The sequence below is a fragment of the Temnothorax nylanderi genome, unplaced genomic scaffold (genome assembly GCF_030848795.1).
Source record: "Temnothorax nylanderi isolate EJ_2023f unplaced genomic scaffold, tnyl_v1.0 TNYL_tig0144_pilon, whole genome shotgun sequence".
Lineage (NCBI taxonomy): Eukaryota > Metazoa > Arthropoda > Insecta > Hymenoptera > Formicidae > Temnothorax > Temnothorax nylanderi.
In genome coordinates this window covers 276,810-302,606 of record NW_027249206.1, presented here as the reverse complement: position 1 = coordinate 302,606, position 25,797 = coordinate 276,810, and the positions used below count along the sequence as shown (strand labels likewise).

Sequence of the window (25,797 nt, the reverse complement as noted above, 5' to 3'; positions counted from 1 at the left end):
ACCAGGGTGATATTAAACAAGATAAGTTAGATAAGTTAGCGATATACAATAAACGAGCTCGTAAAGCACCCCACGAACCCATGTGACCACAGAAGAGCGGAACCTACTGCCTCCACACATATACTTAAAAAAAGACTATTGTTTTGAAACAATGTCTATTATATATCCCATAACTGAAAATATCAATGAATAAAATATACATTACAACATTTAAAGCAGTAAATTGTTGATAAATTGAAGTCTTTTTGTTAAAGCAGAGAATAATTTATTTCGCGAGAAAGTTGCTGCTTTAACAAAACACAACATTTAAAGCAGTAAATTGTTGATAAATTGAAGTCTTTTTGTTAAAGCAGAGAATACTTTATTTCGCGAGAAAGTCGCTGCTTTACCAAAACAAGTAAATTTTCTTCTGAAGTAGAGAATACTTTATTCACTGCTTTAATATCACCTCCCTGCAGTCACATGGGTTCGTGGCGAAAGTGTATGCGTGAACTATTTTAACATATATATTAGTCATTTATGTCTTCCAATACTCAAAATAGCTGCTATATTTTCCAAACTTTTTTTGTTAATAACTTTTTAACAAACAATGACCGAGGGCTAAAACCTTCCGAAGGTCACTCAGGATGGTGACCTTGACAACATATGTCAAGGTCAAGGTCATCGGAGGGTGGTCCCCTGTACTACATAATTACCATTTTTTTTTAATTCTGAAAAATATTTGCTCACTTATTATTTTTTAAATATAATAACAGATTCTGTATTATTTAATTTGCATTACATTTGCATCACATTTGCATTATATCTCAGCTTAAGGAAGAGAATATGCAATGTTATATAATTGATCACATATCAATGTATGCGAATCCTTATTTGAGTCTATTTTTCATTTATTTTCTTATATAATTGGCTACATTTTGATTGACTTTTTTTTCTAAATAAGACCTTTCTGAATTTTAATTATGATTTGAAAAAATAAATTAGTTTGCAACTTTAATTACTGAAATTAACTTTTGATAAAATCATCAATTTCTAAACATTAGTCAATTAAACTTCACTAATTTTTGAAAAGATACTCAGATAGCAAAGAGAATGGGAAAAAGTTTTTTTTTGAATTCCCGAATTATGAAATAAATTCTTCTTCCGTAACATTCTGCTCTAAAAAGACTTTTAAGAGTTCGAAAGGGATTTATTTCTGTTACTAATTCTGAGTCCTTCTTCAGATCTAAATACCAAAAAATTCTTTTTTTACTCCATAAGAATTCGCAATAAATTCGAAATTATGCTTAGATACTATTCCAATAGAGCTTTATATATAAGCGCTATTTTATATCTAAAGAAGAATAAGAAAGAATCTGTAGAGAATGGCCACGGATGATTAAAAATGTCAGGACTGTATTTAATGTTCGTACATATCACTTTATTCAAGACGATTATATAACGCAGGGACGATGCTCCGCCTCGCAGGTCGACTCCTCGGATCGCTTGGTGTCCGGGCCTAGGATCGTATTCTTATGGCGTTTAGATTACTCCGCTGGTTGAGAGGACTCTGTCTCTGCTCGGCAATTAGCGTCCTTATATAATATTCGCAATGTCTCGGTTCGTTCGTCTTATTTGAATTCGTCAACAGTGATTAAGATGGTCTTAAGTACAATCTTAAGATGTCATGAACCAATCACAGAGCCGTATTAGCATCTTAAGATATTACTTAAGACGGTCTTGAAATAAGATCTGATTATGAATACCGGCCTAAGACTCGTCACAAACAAACACGACCGAGTTAACCGTCAGCGCGTCGCCCGTTACCGACGTCTCCGAATTATTATTATGTACAATTCTATACTTCTACATGGAATCGCTTACAAATCCTTCATGATTTATCCAAAAAGGATTATCAAAAATCATCTGATCCAATTTCTGCATCAGAAAGAACATAAAATGTACTAGTGCACTTTATCATCTCTTCACTGTGTAATATCGGAGGTAGAGGAAGTTGGGGTAACGCGAACCATGTGGACAACGTGAACCATCGCGATCTAGAATATTAACTGCTGGCCCCCTAATCTAACGTACAAAGCGGCAGCGTGGCACAACGTGTCATAAAGTTAAAAATTAAAACTGAAGATTTGGTGTGTAAAATATCGCTTATATATATACAGCGCGGCGTAAGGTTAGTATATCAATTTTTATTTTGCAGTCAATCTACTTCTTGATCGCTTTTTGTTGCATGTAAAACTAAAAATAGAACTTTAATGTAGTCTATTTAGCAAGTGTCATATAGTATATAGTGTACATTAAATTTCTATTGTGTACAATAAAAAGGTAAAAATAGCGATTTCGGATAATTTTTAGATATTATAGTTTGTATAATACTTTTTATAAGTATTGCATTTTATATTCTTTATATTGTTTTTGTCTTTTAGGAGTAATAATATTATGATGAGTATACATTATAAGTATGTTATACTATTGTGAGTATATAAAAATTTTAAACACGTTATATACATGTATTTGTATGACATTGTTACAAAGAGCATAAAAATTAGAGTTTGTAATAAATTAGAATATAATACAATAATTATTATAGACTATTTCATTATTATGCTTTAAAATATAAGAAAAGTTATAGTTTTGCAAGATTAATAAAGTTTTTTTTTTAATAACTTCCTAGAAAATTACAATCTGTCCAATTAGGACATTCAGTAATATGTTGACGCATGATTAGGACTTGAGTTTGCTGTGCCCTGCTGTGGCGCATGCAAGCATTTATTCGAATTTTGATTTCAGTTTGTAAGTAAGTCGCGAGGTATCCTCTTCTTTAATCTTCTTCTACCATTGCCTTTAGGGGCAATTTCACCAACCACGGTTAGCTTAACCGACGGTTAAAGTTAGCAGGATTGACCAATAGAAATGAATCCACCCTGCTTTCTATTGGTCAATCCTGCTAACTTTAACCGTCGGTTAAGCTAACCGTGGTTGGTGAAATTGGCCCTTAGACATTAAGGGGATCCTATAAAACTGACCCAAATTACCGACAATTGCAGGGAGAGCTCCAACTTTGAGTAGACTGCACAGAACTTAAAAAAATTTGTACACAATTGAAATATGCACGAAAACACATCGCGCGAGTGTTGATTTAAAGACAAAAATCGGAAAAAATAAAAAAAATACATTTATTTATGTATACATAAATGTTTACTTAATACAGGAGTTGTACAGTTTGTATGTACAAAATAAGATACACGCGCCATTCGTATAATGTGAACAAAGAGTAACAAAAAAGTTTGAGCTTTCGCTACTATTTTGTGCAAAAGAACATGCAGGTTGATAGGATAAGCAGTATTGCGTGTAGCGAGAGATGGCGCAGCGATCAAACAAGGACATATTACTATAGTTAAACAAGGACAGATATAGAGAAAACAGGATTAGAAATGTTGATATTATCGACATCGAGGAAGTTCGGCCTTCGCTTTAGGACCAATCTCCTCCTTCACCGTAGGCATGTTCAGATCTCGATGAAGGATTTCATTTGATATGAACCAAGGTGCGTTTGTGACGATTCTCAGATTTTTCGATTGGAATCGTTGCAACATTTCTATGTTGGAATGAGAAGCTGTGCCCCACAGTTAACTGTGATTGTATCCATATGGGTTTCACGATCGCTTTGTAAAGGAGTAACTTATTTTCAAGACTCAATTGAGAGTTTCGACTTATCATCCAATACATTTTTCGCAACTGCAAACCCAGCTGCTTTCTCTTGGTGAATATGTGTTTTTACCATACTGGTCTTCTATCAAGATGCATGCCGAGGTATTTTACATGTTCAGTCTGAGGTATTTCTATATTGTTAAGACTCACTGGCGGACAGTTTTCATGTTTTGTAGCAAAAGTAACCTGGCACGATTTAGATTCGTTTATCTTGATTCTCCTTGTTTATGAGGATATGCTGTTTAGGCTGGTTTGGAAGATTGCAGAAGTAGAGTAAGATCCCAGGGCTCCCAGACGTAACTTATTTTATGAAAGACAAAATGTGGGACATTGAGTAGTGTTATATGAACTTTGAATACCTGCGTACCTGCAAAGGTGGTTAGACGGCCGATTTACAGGTACCAGGTGAGAAAGGTAAGTAAAAATAGGACTAACTTAACTTAAATTCTGACGGCTGATTTTTATATATACTTTATAAAATATTATTACAAAATAATATTCAACACTGCCAGACACTTTCCGCCGGCCATAACTTCCGCCAGACGCTTTAAAGCTCCCAATAAAAAAAATGAACTTTACTTACATTCTGACGCTTGATTTTTATATATGTTACTTAGGGGACTATTTCAAAACTATATGTGCTTAGCCAGACAAATCGTAAGGGCCAAACATCCCCCCAGACACCAAAAACATTCAGCCGTGAGTATGAGCGCGAGGATACTATGCACGCGTTTTAGAGCGAGTGAGATATCTATGTGAACTGATTTGTTTTTTTTGTGAATAATAAGTTAATTATCAATAATTATTCATTTAAAAGTATTTTACTGTCCCTTAATCGTCCTGGTCATCATCGTTAGGGTCATTAGAAATTTCATCATCAAGCCAATCATGATACTCTATATTCAAGTCATCATCATCATCATCATCATCTTTATCGTTATCGTCGCTAGCAGCTTCTTCTGCCAGTTTGTTTTAATTGTTTTTTTCTTTGACGATGTTTTATAAGAATATTCCAATTGACAATTTTTGTGATAATATATTTTTGTATGAATACAATTTTTAACTTTATTAATCAACTCCGCAAATGTTTCGTCTTCTTCATCTATCTTATTCAGAAAATCGTTTTTATTAGATGAATGTAATAGCAGTCTTTTTGATCTATGTTTTTTTGTCTTTTGGTTACAAAATATACAAATTTGTTCATTTTCATCAATACTAACGTTGCTTTCAAACGAAATATTGCTTTGAGAGGGGGAATCAACAACACATTCCAGCTGCACACAATGTCCTTCAGAATTAGATAAAGCCGGTTTAAGTAACTCAGCTGGCTCAGGTATTACAATAGGCTCAGGTAAAATACTAGTTGCTGGATTTGAGGTGGATGCTGTAGATGGATCCTCAACTACAGAAATAGTTGGTGGACTTGATGTAGATGCTGTAGATGTATCCTCTGCGATATTTAATGAATTTTCATTTGAGGTAGATTTTTGTGTCGTTACCAATTTTTCCGAGTAATATTTTTTCATTAACCCTGTAAACGATTTGTAACACTATTTGTGATAACCACTTTCAAACAATTCAACTGGCAAAACTACATCTTTATATTTTAGGTTATGTATCTTTTTCTGAATTAAAATTTTTTGACACTTTTTTAAAGTCTCTTCCGTAAACAATGATAAGTTCTCATCGGACTTTCTACAAAACGCACAATTTAATAACTCTGCCATTATATTTTATTGAATACTGGAAATATTTACGCACACACACACGCACACAGTAGACTGAGGCGGATCCTAAAGCCGTCTGTAATACCGACAGTCGTACTTTCACATAGATATCTCACTCGCTCTAAAACGCGTGCATAGTACCCTCGCGCTCATACTCACGGCTGAATGTTTTTGGTGTCTGGGGGGATGTTTGGCCCTTACGATTTGTCTGGCTAAGCACATATAGTTTTGAAATAGTCCCCTAAGTAACATATATAAAAATCAAGCGTCAGAATGCAAGTAAAGTTCATTTTTTTTATTGGGAGCTTTAAAGCGTCTGGCGGAAGTTATGGCCGGCGGAAAGTGTCTGGCAGTATTGAATATTATTTTGTAATAATATTTTATAAAGTATATATAAAAATCAGCCGTCAGAATTTAAGTTAAGTTAGTCCTATTTTTACTTACCTTTCTCACCTGGTACCTGTAAATCGGCCGTCTAACCACCTTTGCAGGTACGCAGGTATTCAAAGTTCATATAACACTACTCAATGTCCCACATTTTGTCTTTCATAAAATAAGTTACGTCTGGGAGCCCTGGGATCTTGGACTAAAGCCTTCTCTGGATCCGAATGTAAAGCCAGAATGGCAGTGTCATCAGCAAAAGTGCCCACAGTTACCATTTTATTTTTAGGTAGGGTTGAGGTATTTAGTAAATAACTGGCCCCAGCACACTGCCCTGTGGCACACCAGCTCGGATAGGGCGAAGACCAGTCAAGGAATCACCACATACGACCCGAAAGTTTCGATCTTCAAGATATGATTTTAGCAATTTGAAAAAGCTACCAGAGAGCTTAGTTCTGATTTTATATAGCAGACCTTCGTGCCAGAAGCGATCGAACGCCTGGGAGACGTCCAGAAAGGGCGTCTCCCAGGCGTGACCTGTTCAGATCTGATGAACAAAATCTGGTCATATCTCGGCAGATCTAATTCTTTTTTCCCAGGTAGTAAAGATATCAAAACACGGTTTAGACAGAATATAGGGTAGCAAGGGGGACATACTTTGATTTGAAAAAAATTGATCTTGGGTGGAGGTGTCATAGTTAAATAAAGGTCAACTTAATTTTTTTTAATGGACACAATTTTTTAAGTACCCACGTTTGTAGCCCTTCTCATTACGAGCTCAACGCACTATGATCCAAAGTCGAAGGTCAAATGACCAAATGCAGGCTCACAGTATTATTGTCTTTGTACATGTTATGAGACACCTTATTTTGCAGCTGCAGCGCCTCTACTAAATTGAAACATAAATCGAAATCGAACGGATCTTATTGTTAAGCGGGGAACACAGAATTTTGCATAACGCATAATACGTAAGCATAATTGTGTTAACATGATTCCTCATAACGCAGCATTCTTGGCGGCATGAAATTTCTGAATAATATTTGCACAAAAATTAAGAAATTTAATTTTAGGTTTAAATTTTGCACAATTATTTCAACATTTAGAAACAAAATCACCAGCATACTTTAGCAAACACCGATACACGGTGTAGGTACTTATATTGTTGCGCTCGCCGAGCGAGATCACCGTCGAAGCACTTCTGCGCACCTCTCACTCGCGCACGTAGGTACTCCGCGGAACTCGCGAAAGGAAAGGAAACACAGGGATAGGTACTTGGAGAAATGCATTTATTCAGAACTTGTAACGGAACACGTCCGGATTTAAAATCCGCCAGACAGAAAATCAATAAATCAATAAACAACTTTCGTTGTCAAGGAGTGCGCTTCACATTTTTCCGCGACTCCTTTACCGAGTGTCCAGCACGGGCGCAACACCATAAATACCCGTTACAAACTTCTAGGGTATGTGGGGGGTTTAAAGTATAAACTATATATATATATATATATGGAGGGGTTAAAACCATAGTAGTGTAAGTCAATTTTTTTGACCACTTTTTTTTTCTTCTTTTTTCAACATATCTGCATGGGTAGACTGCATCTATGAACTTAACTCGATAGGTTAAAAAAAGTGACTTACACCACTATGGCTTTAACCCCTCCATATATATATATACAGGGTGTCCCATTTTAAAAAACGCACCTTGATAATTCTTCAACGAAGCATTTTCAGCAAAAATGTTTCAGACAAAATTTGTACGGTTTCGAGGGACACATAAGATGATGTCATTAGTTTGACCTTGAATAGTTGCTTGAAGTTTACGTAAAGATTACCTTTAATTTTTTAAATAGAACCCCCCATATTGTAGTATATCCTTTGAAAGGGCATAAAATAAGAAAAATTTTGGCGCAAGTGAGAGGTCGATACGTTGACCCATTTAAAAGTTATTTAGGTTCAAAAATTGGCTTTTTCAAACTTTGACCCTAAATAACTCCCGAAAGGGTTAACGTATCGACCTCTGGTTTACGCCAAAATTGTTCTTTTTTTATGCTCTTTCAAACAATATACTACAATAGGGGGGGTTTCACTAAAAATTTTTGAGTTGGTGCTTCCTGGGGCACTAAAAAATTTTAAGTGAAACCCCCATATTGTAGTATATTGTTTGAAAGGGCATAAAAAAAGAACAATTTTGGCGTAAACCAGAGGTCGATAACCCATTCGGGAGTTATTTAGGGTCAAAGTTCGGAAAAACCAATTTTTGAACCTAAATAACTTTTGAATGGGTCAACGTATCGACCTCTAACTTGCGCCAAAATTTTTCTTATTTTATGCCCTTTCAAAGGATAGGGGAGACCGGGGCAAATCGTGACGTTTTTTGGTTTTGAATTTTTTCTGAGATAAGTATTTGAGATAAAAATACGTTTTAGCCGGTTTTTTCATCGTGCAACCTTCTAGTTTTCAAAAAATATTTATTTGTGTCTTTTCATCACATTACTTTTAAAGTAGAACACGAAATGCCTCACTCTGTCTCGTGTCACGAATTGCCCCAATACCGGCCCAAGCAGCATTTTGACGTCTGCCCGACGTTAAGATAAACACACTTAACGTTGGTATCCAACGTTTTCGCTACGTCGTTTCAACCCTCTTTTGCACTAATTTGGGGAATCAAATTTAGGTTGTACCAGCGTTGGGATCCGACTTATATAAGTTAAATTGAGGTTACATTTTTTCCACCAGTTTTAACGTTGGTATTAGTAATTTTTGTAAACTTTGATTTTGTACACTCTGCTAGACCTGAGGTTATTTTTTCACAACGTACATTTTAGGTGTAGTTTTCGTGCTTCCATTCAAACCATATGACGGCATTGGTGTAATAAATGTATCATAATACGTACTTATCAATTTGGCACAAATAAAATGGCTTTAGAGGAAAAATATAGTTTGCGCAGTCTTTGATACTATTGTAATTTTGCCATAAATACACGAACCCAGCACTGAAAATTTATAACGAAACCCACTTTATTGATAAATGTGGAAATGATGGGTCGAAATTAGACGAATCCCTTCTAAAATATTCCAATTTACTAAATATTTTATTAAATAACTAAAATTTTCAAAATGTAGATTTTAATTTTTTTTTATCAAAATTACTTTTAAAATAAACATGTTGTCAAAACTTTAACAACAGATATTATATAAATGCTTTAAATTGTTAATAAAGTGCATTAAAAAATATAAATCTAAATACCCAGTAAACAATTTGTCAGCAAATTGTAACCAATTTGACACCAAATACGCGCAAAACTTGTCGACAAATCCGGTGCGATCTGTGTCTGCAATACGCTTGTGTTTTGCTAGCAAAGCTTGTGTACATGACTTGACACCAAATTGACGCCAAATATCGAGCAGAACAGGGCAGCAAAAGTTCAACGGCAAATTTGCGCCATATTGTAAACAAGGCTTGCCAACAAAAGCTCGACAGCAAATTTGTGCCAAATTGCGAGCAAACCTTGACGAAAAAACTTGACGCCAAATTGACACCAAATACCGAGCAAAGCTTGCCAGCAATCTAACAGCAAATTGTTGACAAATTGCTATCAAAGTTTGTTGACAAAACCCGAAACGCCAAATTGATATCAAATATCAAACAAGATTTGAGAACAATACTTAACAGCAAATTGGCACCAAATACAGAGCAAATCTTGATGACACAGCTTGACGCCAAATTGCAGCAAGCCTTGTTACGTAGCCATTAATAAATACTAAAATATATATTTTTTTAGGAAAAATTAAAAGCATTAAATTATAAAAAGCATATAATTTTTTATTGATTTACAATAAATTATTTTATACATATGTTAAAAGAAATCTTTATATTTATAAAACATTATAAGACATTTATAAAATCTAACGGTGGCAATAAAATAATTAATTATATATTAATTACAGTAAATGTTATACAATGTGAATTTACTGACATATGCAAACATTTAACTTTGTCAACAGCACATACAATATTTGTAAACACTCGAGAATCTTATATAATGCCTGGAACACATACTCCGTGCGCAGATAATGCATTGGCCGGTATAAGAAGGATTTATAGAATCCTACTGAAAACACGAGTATAATTTCTATGAAAATGCATCTAAAACAATATTTTTATAAGCCTAATACTACTAACTTTCTTTTCTTTAATCATACAATAATAACTACCGTGCATATTTAAACAACTAGTTCAAACTTGAAACACGATTTATTATTTGCAAGAATGCAAAATTGAAATAAACAAATGTTCACAATGTGCATAGTTCGTCGATTACGATGGAATAATGCAGTACTGTTGTCAGAAAGAAATAACAAAAGAATAATATACATCATTTAGGTGCAAGCAACCGAAGTGAATTTTGTAGTGTTTGATGTAATAGAAATTAATATACAGCAGAAAAAAACTGTTCAAACAAAACTTTTAAACCGTTTAAACAAAACTTTTAAACTATTCAAACAAAACTTGAAACTTTTACAGATAAAAAAATACACGATATTTCATCAACAGTTCCAAGATTATTTTGAGAAATATTTTAATCAAAGAAAGAATATGTAAAATTTTTAATATTGCAAGAATATGATAGTTATAAAACTAAAGCATTACCCTTGTATTTTAAATTGTTTTAAATTGTTTCTATTTCAAACTAATATTACAATTTTGCCTTAATCAGATTCAAACGGCAAGTAGAATGAAACATTTTATTACATAATATTACATATTCTTTATACTCTTATAACTCTTCTTTAAGACTATAAGAGTATAACTCTTTATACTCTTATAACTCTTCTTTATAACTCTTATTTTCACGAAACATTTCGAATATTTTTTATTCTCATCACTATTCTCGCAGTTTTCAGAATTATCATCGTTGTCATCTGAATGAGCCTCGTTATTGTTGCCGGTGTGTCTGTTAATGTTAAATATATCTCTATAATTATCGTTATTATCGAAATCAAAGTGTTCAGAGTACTCAAAATGATCAGAATTATTAGAAAATTCAGAATGGTGAGAAAGTTCAGAATGATGAAAAAGTTAAGAATAATGAGAAAGTTCAGATTCTTTTTGATTATGAAGAAAATCTGGTATTACGGAACTTTGGCTTTTAACGGAAGCATGTGCTTGCTGAATATGCGACTGATCGAATTCAATTAAAGAATCTGTTGAATTGAGTTCTTCTACAACTTCAACATTCACTTTCTGCATTTTAACTTTCTTAGAAAGCTTATGAAACGGTGTTTTTTGGCATGTTTTAAAATAAACTGCAAATAAATTTAAATGTTATGTTTACATAAAATACATAGATTTCAAAATATATACTATCTTTACTCTTTAAAAACATTTATTTTTTCAGATTTTCTACTGCACAATCACTATAACAAATGGAATGTTAATGGAAAAAAATATAACTAAATTAATTAAACTAACAGTACAAAATAAACTTATAGGATGGAAGGCTGGCTGATTTTCTCGAGTTATAAAAAGGTCATCAATTTAAATTTAAAAACAAAATCTCGTTTAATTAAACAAATTTTAAATACAATTAACGTTTTACGTTTCGACTTTATATACTTAGTCTTCTTCAGAAACCTGATACATAAGAGATAATACATAAAAAATAATTAAAAAATAAAAAGAAATAAAATTGCTACAGATAAAAAGGATAGAGAACAAAGCCGCATACTTTGGACTGACTTGCCAGAAATGTAGCTAAGATCTACACTATGACATAGTATAGACCTTAGCCACAATTAATGTATATACGAGTTGTCAAAAATAGAATGAAATAAGTCAAGTAATAAAATTGTTACTATTATCTATACTGTTGTTATTATTATCAAACGATATTATTTATTATTTGACAGTGTAAAATTGTAATGCATATATTAAAATTACATTAGGGCTAGAATATAAACCAGACCCACAAGAATGAGAGCAATTCCAAGATCTCAAGACGAGAATTAACCAGATCTTACAGGGCGGAATTAAGGAGTCTGGATTACTGATTGAGATCAAAGTAAGAAAAGAAAAGAAAAAAAAGAAAAGAAAAGAGAGGGGGGCCTCTGCTTTTGTCTACGAGATCAATTCTAGGGCTAGAATATAAACCAGAGCCACAAGAATGAGAGCAATTCCAGATCTTAAGACGAGAATTAACCTTGCAGAGCCCCTTGTACTACCACGATCAATGTCGATCTTCCAATATGGCGTCCCAAATGAGAATATCGGAAGGGCCCTGCTCGCTGGACCGGACTCCTCGCCTCAATCCTCCCTCAAGCTCTCCTTTTCCTGGCGGTGAGCTCTCCTTGGGAAGTCGAATCTCGCTCGGTTGGTCTCCAGAATACGTGCCGCTTAGCTCAATCAGTTACGAAAGAAGGAAAACGTACTCGTCTCGTCCGAAGAAACGCAGCAAGAACGGCCATGACACTGAACAAGAGCGAGGAAGGAGGTGGGGGCGCTTTGAAAGTGGCAACTCACGTGTCGCGCCATCTGAATGAAACGCCCTAAACATCGCTTGGTATTTGGCGTCAATTTGTTCTTAAGTTTTGTTACCAAAATTTGCTCAATATTTGGCATCAATTTGGCGTTACCCTTAGGAAAATTTACTTAAAGTTCTTTAAAGTTACTTAAAGTATTTTAAAGTATTATAAAGTATACTAGCCGTAATAATAGTATACTAATAGTATAATAGTAGACTAATAGTATACTGACAGCCGAACGTAAAGTTTTCTTTAAGTTATTAACCTCAATAAAAACTTTATAAGCAAGTCGCAAATATACTTTAAATTTACTTTTAACAAACGTAATACTTATAAATATACTTTAACTTTACTTTTTATAAAGGTAATACTTAAAGCTGATTTTAACTTATGCGTGTTGTTTCAACAGTATACTTAAAAAGACAAGTTCCCTTTTTCACCACACTTGCACCACACGAGACATTAAGAAATATTATACCATATATCCAATTCAAAATTTTATTACTCTTTTTAAACTGAATTTGTTTCTTAAGATGATTTTTGGAAAATTATATATTTGCGCTGGTTATGACATATGTAGACTATATATAACACTTACATCAAATTAAGAAGTAGTCTACCACGTAAGGCAGTTGGCTCACGATCCAGAGGTCCCGAGTTCGAATTCCACCAAGGTAAGTGTGTTTTTCAAATACGAGAAAATATTTATAATCATAGACTGCATCTTAAGAAACAAATTTAGTTATAAAATAGTAATAAAATTTCGAAATAAATAATTTTTTTTTATTTCGGGTGAATATCGGAAATCAGTGTCCTCTAGTATTAAGAGGACTGCAATCTTAAGTCTAGTGTCTCATGGTTAGAGGATATTCCTCTAGATTTTAAAATATCTTCTTGAGACCGTATTTCAGAGGAAAATCCTCTAAAATCAAGCGGAAGCCACTAAATGACAGAATATTTTTTTTGGGGTGATTAATAGTAATTGCATGAGTTAACTTAAAGTAACCTTTAAAGTATATTATAGAAATACTTAAAGTTTGGTTCGAAATCACTTCTAGTTTATCAATAGTTTATCAATAGTAATTTCTTTGGTAAACTTTCTAGTTTATTTTAAGTTTTTTTAAGTAAATTTTCCTAAGGGTAGGTTTAGTCAACAAACTTTAACAGCAATTTGGTGCCAATTTGTTATCAGGTAGTTGCTAAGCTTTGCTCGGTATTTGGCGTCAATTTGTTCTCAAGCTTTGTCACCAAAATTTGCTCAATATTTGGCATTAATTTGGTGTTAGGTTTTGTCAACTAATTTTAGCGGCAATTTGATGCCAATTTGTTATCAGGTACTACTAAGCTTTGCTCGATATTTGGTATCAATTTGGCGTCAATTGTGTACGCATGTTTTGATACGTATTTGCTAGCAGTTTGCCGACAACATTTGATAAAACAAATTTTGATGCAAATTTGTACCATTTCTGAAACCAAAATTTGTAGCAAGTATTTGGCATTATTTGTTTGAACAGATTTGGCTATCTGGGTATACTGGAAAATGGCGGATTATTTGCCTTCCTCTTTGAGGAATGAAAATGGTGAAGTCAGCGTTCCACACTATATCAAACTTTACGTAAAAGGTGCGATAAATTCTACTAAGATTTGTCTTCTCGTATAAAATAATGAACTTTTTCAGACTTTTGCAAACTAAGTAGTATACCACTGTAGGCAAAATTGTACCTATATTGACTAAAAGTCTTAAAAGGTCGCCAAACTGACTTAACATGTCGATAAAGTATCGATTAGTCGAAAATTCTATACTAGATTTGCGAATGAGTCGTATATCTTAACCAAATCCGACCTATGCAATACCATCTATGGTGATGTGATGTAGGTTATGGTTATGGCAGCCGTGCAGCCGAGCGAACGCGCTTTCGAGCTGTGAACCGCGCGCGCATTGCTTCCCGACGACGATAACCGCGTGAGATGGACCGGTTCGGCGGTGGATCGTCAACATTCGTCGCATCGTCCTCGTAGCTCACGCACGACGCCGCGAATTGTCGTCGGCGATCCCGCTTGACGCAGCACGCGCTCTTTCTTGAACCGGGTCGAAAGAAAAGAAAAAAGAAAGAGACGAAAAGATACGTCGTTCGCTCGTCTCGGGGCCCGCGAACACCCTGTCGAAGGTACCAGCGAGATACCTCGCCGAAGCGTCGTCGCCGTCATCATCGTCCACGTCCTAGCACCGCCACGCGTCGCTAGAATTTGTTACCATTTCTCGCGATTTCTTAACGTCAGTCAGAAATGACCACAGGCGACGTTTCACAACGTTAGCGTTTTACAACGTTTGATAACAAAACGTTGGTTTACGTTGGGAATTACGTATTGAAGTCGCTCGAAAAGTGTGGTGCAGAGTATAACGTCAGGCAAACGTTAAATATCTTAACGTCGGGTAACAGGACTTAAACTGTTTCAAATTTGACGTTGGGAAAGTGATAAAAAAAGCACGTCGTAATTTTAACGTTAAGACAACGTCCAAAAAACGTTAGTAATTATAAGTTACATTTTATAACTTTCTTGGACCGCTTACAACGTTGTGATTAGTAGAAAAGTAGTCCTTAGTCGGAAAGTTAACCGAAAAATGCTGCTTGGGGGGGTAAATCGTGACAAGGCACGGGGCAATTCGTGACAATTCTTCTTTCAACGGGTTTCAATATCCGAATTCGTCCTATTTTCATGATTTATATCAAAACGTACACTTACTCACTCAAAAAAGGTTTTTATTAATCAAATTGTACATTAAATGGAATAGGAAGGGCAAAAAATCGTTAGGCTTCGCATTCGTCGTCTTCCGAACTGCGAGTAACGACCTTTCTCGGGCGTCCACGTCCTCTGCAAGCTGGCTGTTTCTTGGGGGGCTTGATCCTTATATTCTTTTTTTTATTTTGTACTCTTTCGTCATTTTCGTCAACAAGTGCATCGAGTTCATTAGCGTCAGTCAAAATTGCACTTCTCTTTCGTTTTCGTCCTCTTGTCGTGACTTTCCTTTTGCCCGCTTTTGGAAACGATCGAAGGGATTGTTTGAGGCCCTTGACACATCATTTTCAGTTGAGGTACCTGGCTGTGGTTGGTCATCTCCATTCCATGCTCGATCAGTGACTTGACCGGGTAAAAAAATCGATTTCACCAAAAACGTCAGGATTGAAAGAAAAGATTCCTGCTGCTTTGAATCCGGCCCTGATGTTTGTACTTGTTGTGGCTAAAGGCAAAGAATCGGTGACGATCGAAGGGATGTCATATATCGTCATCGTTTTCCCAGGATTGTTCACGCAATGTGTCACGAATTACCCCAGGCGGTCATGTCACGAAATGCCCCAGCGTCACTTTTTATCTTTCGTGGTCCGAAAAACCCAGACAAGAAATAAATGCATGCAACCTGCGTTACACATGTGTGTGTAAATGCCAGGTGAACAAGTAAAACTTACCGTTTCAAATCTGGAGGCAATTGCTTCGTATTAAATACAAAATATCCGTGGATTCAAAAATTTACTTTTACACGAGGTAAACACTTTTTCCGCCACTGACAACGAAACATAGTAGATACGCACACCGAATTTTGTTCTAATATAGAGGACCATTAGACCCATCTATGGTCTGTAATACAGGTTTCTACCAGCAAATGCATAGAAGTTATCCACGCGGGAAATTTTTCGTATTGTCACGAATTGCCCCGGTCTCCCCTATACTACAATATAGGGGGTTCTATTTAAAAAATTGAAGGTGACCTTCACGTGACCTTCAAGCAACTATTTAAGGTCAAACTAATGACACCATCTTATGTGCCCCTCGAAACCGTACAACTTTTGTCTGAAACATTTTTGCTGAAAATGCTTCGTTGAAGAATTATCGAGGTGCGTTTTTTATTTTAAAATGGGACACCCTGTATATATATATATATATATATATAACTTTTAATAAGGAACTCATGTTCGGAAACGCATCATTTGCGAGCTGCAGACTGGAACTGTTGGTATGTTCAGTAATAAGAATAATTCTCATAATAACTTTATTTGCTTATTTACATTACATTACAAAAGGTTTACGAGACCCTGTAGAGGAAGATCTGATAGCACGCATTCTGGCCGCAGCGCAAGAAATCCAAATGACGCCTAACATTTTTGAAAGAGTGTATCAGAAAATACTTTGCAGGTGCAATGTTTGCATCGAAGTTGGTGGTCATCATTATGAGTATTTATTGTAGCCATCTGTTTTGACATTGCTAAACATTTTTGTAATGTAATATAAGCAAATAAAGTTATTGTGAGAATTATTCCTATTACTGAACATACTAACAGTCTTCAGCTCGCAAATGATGCGTTTTCGGACATAAATTCCTTATTAAAATTTGGTCTACTTTGAATCCCCTATATGCCCTAGAAGTTTGTAACAGGTATATTTATATACACCTTGTATAATAGTTATATATACGATATACGAGGTGTGATCAAAAAGTTCGTGGAAAAAATTTTTTTCTGCCGACGTGGCAACACTGTAGGCTTCTATGGTGGTTTGGCGTCTAAGGGGAAGCCTTTTTTACGAGTCATCAGTGCAAATTTGGTCACGATCGAGTGCATACGTATTTTTTTGTGCCAGTATTTGTGAACGCAGTTTTTTTGCGCGGTCGAAATGGAACGAGATGTTTTAATGCTCTTCACATCCTCAAAATGTTCATCCCGCATAATCGTTTTAACTTTTAGGGAACAAAAAAAGTCGCAATTAAGGGGCTAAATCAGGCGAATGCTTTTAGCGAATTTCACGAGAAATTTGATGTTGGTTCTTTGTTCGGATAAAACATTTTCCCGAGAAACCACATTGCAATTAAAAAATTACGTCATTTTGACATCATATTGACCAAAAAATAATGTGAATTTGGTCAATGTGACGTTAAAATGACGTCATTTTGATTGCGATATGTTCCTTGGGTTGGGCTGCAGTGTTGCCACGTCAGCAGAAAAAAATATTTTCTACGAACTTTTTGATCACACTTCGTATACCACCGTTCATTATATTTTACGTACGAGAAAGGATGTCATCTATTGGCGACCCAGAAAACACAGAATATGCTACGTAATACAGGAATAATACATAATAAAACTTAAATATATTTCTCAATTATTTCGCAATTTTTTTCCAAATTTAATTTTAAAAATATTTCGCTAATAAGATAGTTCCTCATATTGCTGCTGTCTTGCTGAAATACTATTCATAAGTAAATTGTGCAAATATTTATCAATATTTACACAAAGGTCTAAATTTTCATTAGTGTTGCTGCAAATATTAAGACAATTGCAGCATTTCCAATTTCATCCAGATTTCGTAATATGATGTTATGAATCTTTTCCTATCGGAGATTGGAAGGAAAAAGATAAACTCTGAACTAGTGCAGCCAGTTCAGCAAAAGAAAACCCATAATTTGATAGCTGATTGTCGGAGAAAACTGAACAGACTCTGTCATTTCATAAACATTTAAATAGACTACATTTATCATTTAAATGGCTAAGAAACGGCAGATTTTGCTTAATTTTGAAGTAAATCTGCCATTATATTCTGTTACCAAATTCTGTTATATTTCTACGGGCATTCTATTGACAAACCTTACAGCGGGTATTTTCAAAATTTATTCTTGATATAGAAGGATTTTATACGTTCCCGCGTGATCTCGCGCAATCGCGTCTGCTCCGCTCCGTTGTTTGACCGGGAGGAGGTGGAAACAGATGAGAATAGACGAAGCAGCAAACGCGTGAGGGCGGAGAAGTGCCGTCATTCGCACTTCGCACGAGCGATGCGCGACAGTCGAGAGAAACACGGTTCATAGCTCAGTCACTTGTTGTCGAGTCGTACTCCAGACATGTCATCCAATGATACTGTCGCCCTAGCGAGACAGGAGGCGTTCAAGGACTTCTCTTATTTCGACGAGGAGACTGTGCCTGCGGTGAGTACCAACGATACCAGCAGTACCAGCTTTCTCTCTCTCTCTCTCTCTCTCTCTCTCTCTCTCTCTCTCTCTCTCTCTCTCTCTCTCTCTCTCTCTCTCTCTCTCTCTCTCTCTCTTTCTCTCTCTCTCTCTCTCTCTCTCTCTCTCTCTCTCTCTCTCTCTCTCTCTCTCTCTCTCTCTCTCTCTCTCTCTCTCTCTCTCTCTCTCTCTCTCTCTCTCTCTCTTCCTGTTCTTGGTATGTTTACGTGTTTTTTTCGCGCAATTAATATCTATTTGTACTTCAATCTCTGTTTAACTTATTTATTATCTTTTTTTAGTTTTAAGAATTAGAAACAGATAAAAAATAAGTTAAATCGAGTTTAAAATTAATTTGGACTGATAGAAATGAACATAAGACCAAATACTATTCAGTGTTACCATTTACCGATGTGCGTTTTGTTCTCTAGTCGTGCCATGCGATCATCATACAGAATCTATCTGTATCGTATTTCATCAAAAATAGATAATTTTTTCCTAGAAACACATTTATGTACTTAGATATTTTTTAATCGTAAAACTAAGTAAGAATAAAAAAGATACATAGAATATATATAATAATATTATATTATATCATATTATATATCTATGTATAATATATTATAATTACAATATGAAATATGTAATTTAATATGTATTGTATGGGAATATTATATTTATAATATATAGGGTCTAAATATATATGTATATACAGGTTGTATCTGAAGGTCGTTGCCAAACTTAAGGGGCATATATATCTATAGAGGAGTGGGGATAGAGCAACTTTCGATTAGGAACTTATGTTTTTCAAAGTAAAGGCCAGCGCACGTACATTGCTGTAGCGTCTTACGTCTTACGTGTGAATCTTGCGTTACGCGACACGTAAGCCAATCTTACGGCAACGCACAAAGAAAAACATAACGTAATAAGTCTTACATTATGTACGTTACGTTACATTCTTCTTTGTGCGTTGCCGTAAGATTTGCTTACGTGTCGCGTAGCGCAAGACTCTCACTTAAGGCGTAAGACGTTACGGCAATGTACGTGCGCTGGCCCTAATCCTGAGTCAATACATACCCAGATAGCCAAGCGTGATAGAGCATATTGAGCAAACTAATGCATTGCATGTGTTTTTATATATTTGCTGTAAATTTGCTGACATCGAAATAGAACACGTTACAAATACAGCTATACGACTGCTTATACATGCAATCAGTTGATGCAATTTCAAGAGCAAACGGTCCGCAATATTGGTACGTTATGTTGTCTGCAACATGTCAGCAACATGACAGCAATGAATGATTCATCGTTCCATCTTGAGCATCATGATGCAAACATGACGCCAACAACACATATATAATGATTTCCATCCGTTATTGTGTATATGTCATCAAGCTATAAAGTTTTTTAATTGTATCTCGTTGCTAATGAAGTGTTGACAATATGAAATTGTCACAAATCCCTCACAAATTAATGCTGTCACGTTGCAATCAATTTGCTGTTAATAGAAATATAATTCATATGAGTTCAACCCGACAAGCATAATGCTGTCTCACCTTGTCCCGAGTTTGTCAAAATTAGTTGCATTAACGACAAGCTGCTTGTTGGCAACATGGCAACAATTAAACTTACAGCATTTGGCTATTTGGGTACAAACCTATTGTGAATGTAAGAAACTATATTGCGGGCAACATGCATGTGAAGAGGCATTGAGTTAGTTACAGTATGAGTTGACTGTGATATTTACGTGTTGTTTCACGTAGTACTTTCATATCATCTTTATGTATGCTTATTAAGGGGATCCTAAACTGACCCAAATTACCGACAATTACAGGGAGAGCTCCAATTTTGAGTAGACTGCACAGAACTTAAAAAAATTTGCACACAATTGAAATATGCACGAAAACACATCGCGCGAGTGTTGATTTCAAGATAAAAATCGGAAAAAATTAAAAAAATACATTTTTGAGCTGTCACCTACCGTAAACGTTTGCTTAATACAGGAGTTGTACAGTTTGTATGTACAAAATAAGATACACGCGCCATTCGTACAATGTGAACAAAGAATACCGTACATGAAAAACTGAAATTAAAAACGTAACAAAAAAGTTTCGCTACTATTTTGTGCAAAAGCACATGCAGGTTGATAGGATAAGCAGTATTGCGTGTAGCGAGAGATGGCACAGCGATCGAACAAGGACAGATTACTATAGTTAAACAAGGACAGATATAGAGAAAACAGGATTAGAAATGTTGACATTATCGACATAGAGGAAGTTCGGCCTTCGCTTTAGGATCCCCTTAAGCGTCGTCTACAATACACGGAGTAAGCGTGGAGTAAGGAGTAAGAGTAGGCGGAAGAGGGCTATTTTCGGTTTAAGAGAGCTGGCGTAAGGGCGTAAGCGAAATAAATTAATTTTATTTTTTACTCCTACTCTTACTCTTACACTTACGCTCGGCCAATTAGGACGCAACAGGCTATAATGCTTACACCTGCCTACTCTTACTCCTTACTCCACGCTTACTCCGTGTATTGTAGACGACGCTTTATTCGTGCCTGCAAAGGGTCGTGGGTTGTTTACGTTGCAGAGTTGAAAGTAACTGGTGTCTTGGTGTTTTTTACAATCTCTTGCTAACCGTTATGGAACGATACACTTATGCAGAACTCCGGGATATACATATATTTTATTTAAATAAATCATTTAAATAAATTTTGTGCGAATTAAGAATATTTTAATTAGAGAATACGCCATTTACGATCAGGACTGGACTTTGATAGCCTAATAATATTATTCGCGTGAATTGTTATGTATAATTCTTATCAGATAAGATTATTTCATTGGTATGCTGTCCGCGTAATAAAGTTACTTACATTCACAGGTTTGTACTGACTCAGGATTACTTTGGAGAACATGGGTTTCTAATGGAAAGTTGCTCTATTCCGATAACTCTTCTATATGCCCCTTAAGTTTGGCAACTAATTTTTAGATACACCCTGTATACATATACAGGTTGGTAGTCAAGTACTTTAAAAGATTTTAAGGGATTTCTCACACAAATTCAAGACGAAAGCTTCATATGATTATATGTTTGAAACGGCTTAGTTTAAAAAATACAGGGTGTCAAAGTTGAAGGAAAAATTTCTTTATTTCAAAAAATTTTGAAAACTACTCGGGTTATTTTGATGAAACTTTGTGTATGTTTGAAGGACATAAAGCCTGATCTTTTGGGGCCATACATTATTTCTTATTTAATCAGGGGCGGACTCAAGGATAAGTGCCCAGATAGCCAAATCTGTTCGAACAAATAATGCCAAATACTTGCTACAAATTTTGGTTTCAGAAATGGTACAAATTTGCATCAAAATTTGTTTTATCAAATGTTGTCGACAAACTGCTAGCAAATACGTATCAAAACATGCGTACACAATTGACGCCAAATTGATACCAAATATCGAGCAAAGCTTAGTAGTACCTGATAACAAATTGGCACCAAATTGCTGTTAAAGTTTGTTGACTAAACCTAACGCCAAATTGATGCCAAATATTGAGCAAATTTTGGTAACAAAACTTAAGAACAAATTGACGCCAAATACCAAGCGATGTTTAGGGCGTTTCATTCAGATGGCGCGACACGTGAGTCGCCACTTTCAACGCGCCCCCACCTCCTTCCTCGCTCTTGTTCAGTGTCATGGCCGCTCTTGCTGCGTTTCTTCGGACGAGACGAGTACGTTTTCCTTCTTTCGTAACTGATTGAGCTAAGCGGCACGTATTCTGGAGACCAACCGAGCGAGATTCGACTTCCCAAGGAGAGCTCACCGCCAGGAAAAGGAGAGCTTGTGAGGGAGGATTGAGGCGAGGAGTCCGGTCCAGCGAGCAGGGCCCTTCCGATATTCTCATTTGGGACGCCATATTGGAAGATCGACATTGATCGTGGTAGTACAAGGGGCTCTGCAAGGTTAATTCTCGTCTTAAGATCTGGAATTGCTCTCATTCTTGTGGCTCTGGTTTATATTCTAGCCCTAGAATTGATCTCGTAGACAAAAGCAGAGGCCCCCCTCTCTTTTCTTTTCTTTTTTTTCTTTTCTTTTCTTACTTTGATCTCAATCAGTAATCCAGACTCCTTAATTCCGCCCTGTAAGATCTGGTTAATTCTCGTCTTGAGATCTTGGAATTGCTCTCATTCTTGTGGGTCTGGTTTATATTCTAGCCCTAATGTAATTTTAATATATGCATTACAATTTTACACTGTCAAATAATAAATAATATCGTTTGATAATAATAACAACAGTATAGATAATAGTAACAATTTTATTACTTGACTTATTTCATTCTATTTTTGACAACTCGTATATACATTAATTGTGGCTAAGGTCTATACTATGTCATAGTGTAGATCTTAGCTACATTTCTGGCAAGTCAGTCCAAAGTATGCGGCTTTGTTCTCTATCCTTTTTATCTGTAGCAATTTTATTTCTTTTTATTTTTTAATTATTTTTTATGTATTATCTCTTATGTATCAGGTTTCTGAAGAAGACTAAGTATATAAAGTCGAAACGTAAAACGTTAATTGTATTTAAAATTTGTTTAATTAAACGAGATTTTGTTTTTAAATTTAAATTGATGACCTTTTTATAACTCGAGAAAATCAGCCAGCCTTCCATCCTATAAGTTTATTTTGTACTGTTAGTTTAATTAATTTAGTTATATTTTTTTCCATTAACATTCCATTTGTTATAGTGATTGTGCAGTAGAAAATCTGAAAAAATAAATGTTTTTAAAGAGTAAAGATAGTATATATTTTGAAATCTATGTATTTTATGTAAACATAACATTTAAATTTATTTGCAGTTTATTTTAAAACATGCCAAAAAACACCGTTTCATAAGCTTTCTAAGAAAGTTAAAATGCAGAAAGTGAATGTTGAAGTTGTAGAAGAACTCAATTCAACAGATTCTTTAATTGAATTCGATCAGTCGCATATTCAGCAAGCACATGCTTCCGTTAAAAGCCAAAGTTCCGTAATACCAGATTTTCTTCATAATCAAAAAGAATCTGAACTTTCTCATTATTCTTAACTTTTTCATCATTCTGAACTTTCTCACCATTCTGAATTTTCTAATAATTCTGATCATTTTGAGTACTCTGAACACTTTGATTTCGATAATAACGATAATTATAGAGATATATTTAACATTAACAGACACACCGGCAACAATAACGAGGCTCATTCAGATGACAACGATGATAATTCTGAAAACTGCGAGAATAGTGATGAGAATAAAAAATATTCGAAATGTTTCGTGAAAATAAGAGTCTTAAAGAAGAGTTATAAGAGTATAAAGAATATGTAATATTATGTAATAAAATGTTTCATTCTACTTGCCGTTTGAATCTGATTAAGGCAAAATTGTAATATTAGTTTGAAATAGAAACAATTTAAAACAATTTAAAATACAAGGGAAATGCTTTAGTTTTATAACTATCATATTCTTGCAATATTAAAAATTTTACATATTCTTTCTTTGATTAAAATATTTCTCAAAATAATCTTGGAACTGTTGATGAAATATCGTGTATTTTTTTATCTGTAAAAGTTTAAAGTTTTGTTTGAATAGTTTAAAAGTTTTGTTTAAACGGTTTAAAAGTTTTGTTTGAACAGTTTTTTTCTGCTGTATATTAATTTCTATTACATCAAACACTACAAAATTCACTTCGGTTGCTTGCACCTAAATGATGTATATTATTCTTTTGTTATTTCTTTCTGACAACAGTACTGCATTATTCCATCGTAATCGACGAACTATGCACATTGTGAACATTTGTTTATTTCAATTTTGCATTCTTGCAAATAATAAATCGTGTTTCAAGTTTGAACTAGTTGTTTAAATATGCACGGTAGTTATTATTGTATGATTAAAGAAAGGAAAGTTAGTAGTATTAGGCTTATAAGAATATTGTTTTAGATGCATTTTCATAGAAATTATACTCGTGTTTTCAGTAAGATTCTATAAATCCTTCTTATACCGGCCAATGCATTATCTGCGCACGGAGTATGTGTTCCAGGCATTATATAAGATTCTCGAGTGTTTACAAATATTGTATGTGCTGTTGACAAAGTTAAATGTTTGCATATGTTAGTAAATTCACATTGTATAACATTTACTGTAATTAATATATAATTAATTACTTTATTGCCACCGTTATATTTTATAAATGTCTTATAATGTTTTATAAATATAAAGATTTCTTTTAACATATGTAACATATGTATAAAATAATTTATTGTAAATCAATAACAAATTATATGCTTTTTTATAATTTAATGCTTTTAATTTTTCCTAAAAAAAAAAATATTAGTATTTATTAATGGCTACGTAACAAGGCTTGCTGCAATTTGGCGTCAAGCTGTGTCATCAAGATTTGCTCGGTATTTGGTGTCAATTTGGCGTCAAGTTCTTTCATCAAGGTTTGCTCGCAATTTGGCACAAATTTGCTGTCGAGCTTTTGTTGGCAAGCCTTGTTCACAATATGGCGCAAATTTGCCGTTGAACTTTTGCTGCCCTGTTTTGCTCGATATTTGGCGTCAATTTGGTGTCAAGTCATGTACACAAGCTTTGCTAGCAAAACACAAGCGTATTGCAGACACAGATCGCACCGAATTTGTCGACAAGTTTTGCGCGTATTTGGTGTCAATTTGGTTACAATTTGCTGACAAATTGTTTACTGGATGGGTATCCTTTCTTACGAAAAAAAACTGGTACACCACTGATTGAATAAGAAATAATGGCCCCTCTGATAAAAAAATCGATAAAACTGATTTAAAAAAACGATAAAAACCGATACAATTTGCAAAAAATCTTGTTTCCCATCGTAACCTATCGTTTCACATTTTAATTTTCGACAGAAATTTTCTTCTATTCTTTGTTGAAGGCGGATTCAATCGTTGGCACACGATAGAATTCTTATAGTAATTTATTGTTTTCTATCGTTTTATTGGTATTTATCGAGAAGAAATGATTGAAAATCTATCTTAATCAATTGTGTATTCATAATAAAGGAAACTCAAAGTTTTCTATCGTACAGTTACGAAAAAAAACCCATAATTATTAATCATGCATCAACGATAGACGATTCAAAACGTACCTTGTCGTTAAGTTAGGTACAATAAAAAACATTTGGTGATCTATCGTAAAATCATGACAGCATACGAGCGAATGGTTTTCCATCTTATAGTTACGAATGGAAACTTATTGTTATTTATCGTGCATCAACGATAGACGATTGAAAACGTATCTTATCGTTAAGTTACAACAGAAAACGTTTGGTGATCTATGATAAAATCCCCAGATGCAAATTCGGTAAAAATACACATTAACGGATCCAGTCCCAATGACCATAATCTTGACATATGTTGTCAAAGTTACCCTCCTGAGTGACCTTTAGAAGGTCTTAGCCGTCGCTCGTTGTT

General features: G+C 34.7%; 1 protein-coding gene and 4 long non-coding RNA genes across 15 annotated transcripts in view; 2 read left to right on the top strand and 3 right to left on the bottom strand.

Annotated features, from left to right (window-relative positions):
* Positions 1-9,615: 9,615 nt before the first annotated feature.
* Positions 9,616-13,119, bottom strand: LOC139777317 (uncharacterized). Its single transcript, XR_011719330.1, has 2 exons — positions 12,014-13,119; positions 9,616-10,768 (listed from the first exon to the last, which is right to left on the bottom strand). It is a non-coding gene; the product is annotated as an uncharacterized lncRNA (long non-coding RNA).
* LOC139777318 (uncharacterized) lies at positions 10,761-11,678 on the top strand. The gene is made up of 2 exons (XR_011719331.1): positions 10,761-11,343; positions 11,513-11,678. It is a non-coding gene; the product is annotated as an uncharacterized lncRNA (long non-coding RNA).
* A 2,151-nt stretch (positions 13,120-15,270) lies between the features above and the next one.
* Positions 15,271-16,044, bottom strand: LOC139777315 (uncharacterized). Its single transcript, XR_011719329.1, has 2 exons — positions 15,803-16,044; positions 15,271-15,708 (listed from the first exon to the last, which is right to left on the bottom strand). It is a non-coding gene; the product is annotated as an uncharacterized lncRNA (long non-coding RNA).
* An 867-nt stretch (positions 16,045-16,911) lies between these two features.
* Positions 16,912-25,797, top strand: part of LOC139777305 (galectin-7) — a 275,279-nt gene continuing 266,393 nt past the window's right edge. For 2 of the 11 annotated variants that reach the window (XR_011719322.1, XR_011719323.1), the window contains exons 1-2: positions 16,917-17,444; positions 18,013-18,309. Coding sequence is in view for 4 of the 11 variants with exons in the window: in XM_071714639.1 (XP_071570740.1) it covers positions 18,226-18,309 (84 nt within the window). In the remaining 7 variants the exon portion in view is untranslated. Of the gene's footprint in view, positions 17,445-18,012; positions 18,310-25,797 lie in introns of those variants that run through there. The other 9 variants (XM_071714639.1, XR_011719321.1, XR_011719314.1 and 6 more) reach the window with 9 other exon arrangements.
* LOC139777307 (uncharacterized) lies at positions 22,618-23,513 on the bottom strand. Its single transcript, XR_011719324.1, has 2 exons — positions 22,955-23,513; positions 22,618-22,785 (listed from the first exon to the last, which is right to left on the bottom strand). It is a non-coding gene; the product is annotated as an uncharacterized lncRNA (long non-coding RNA).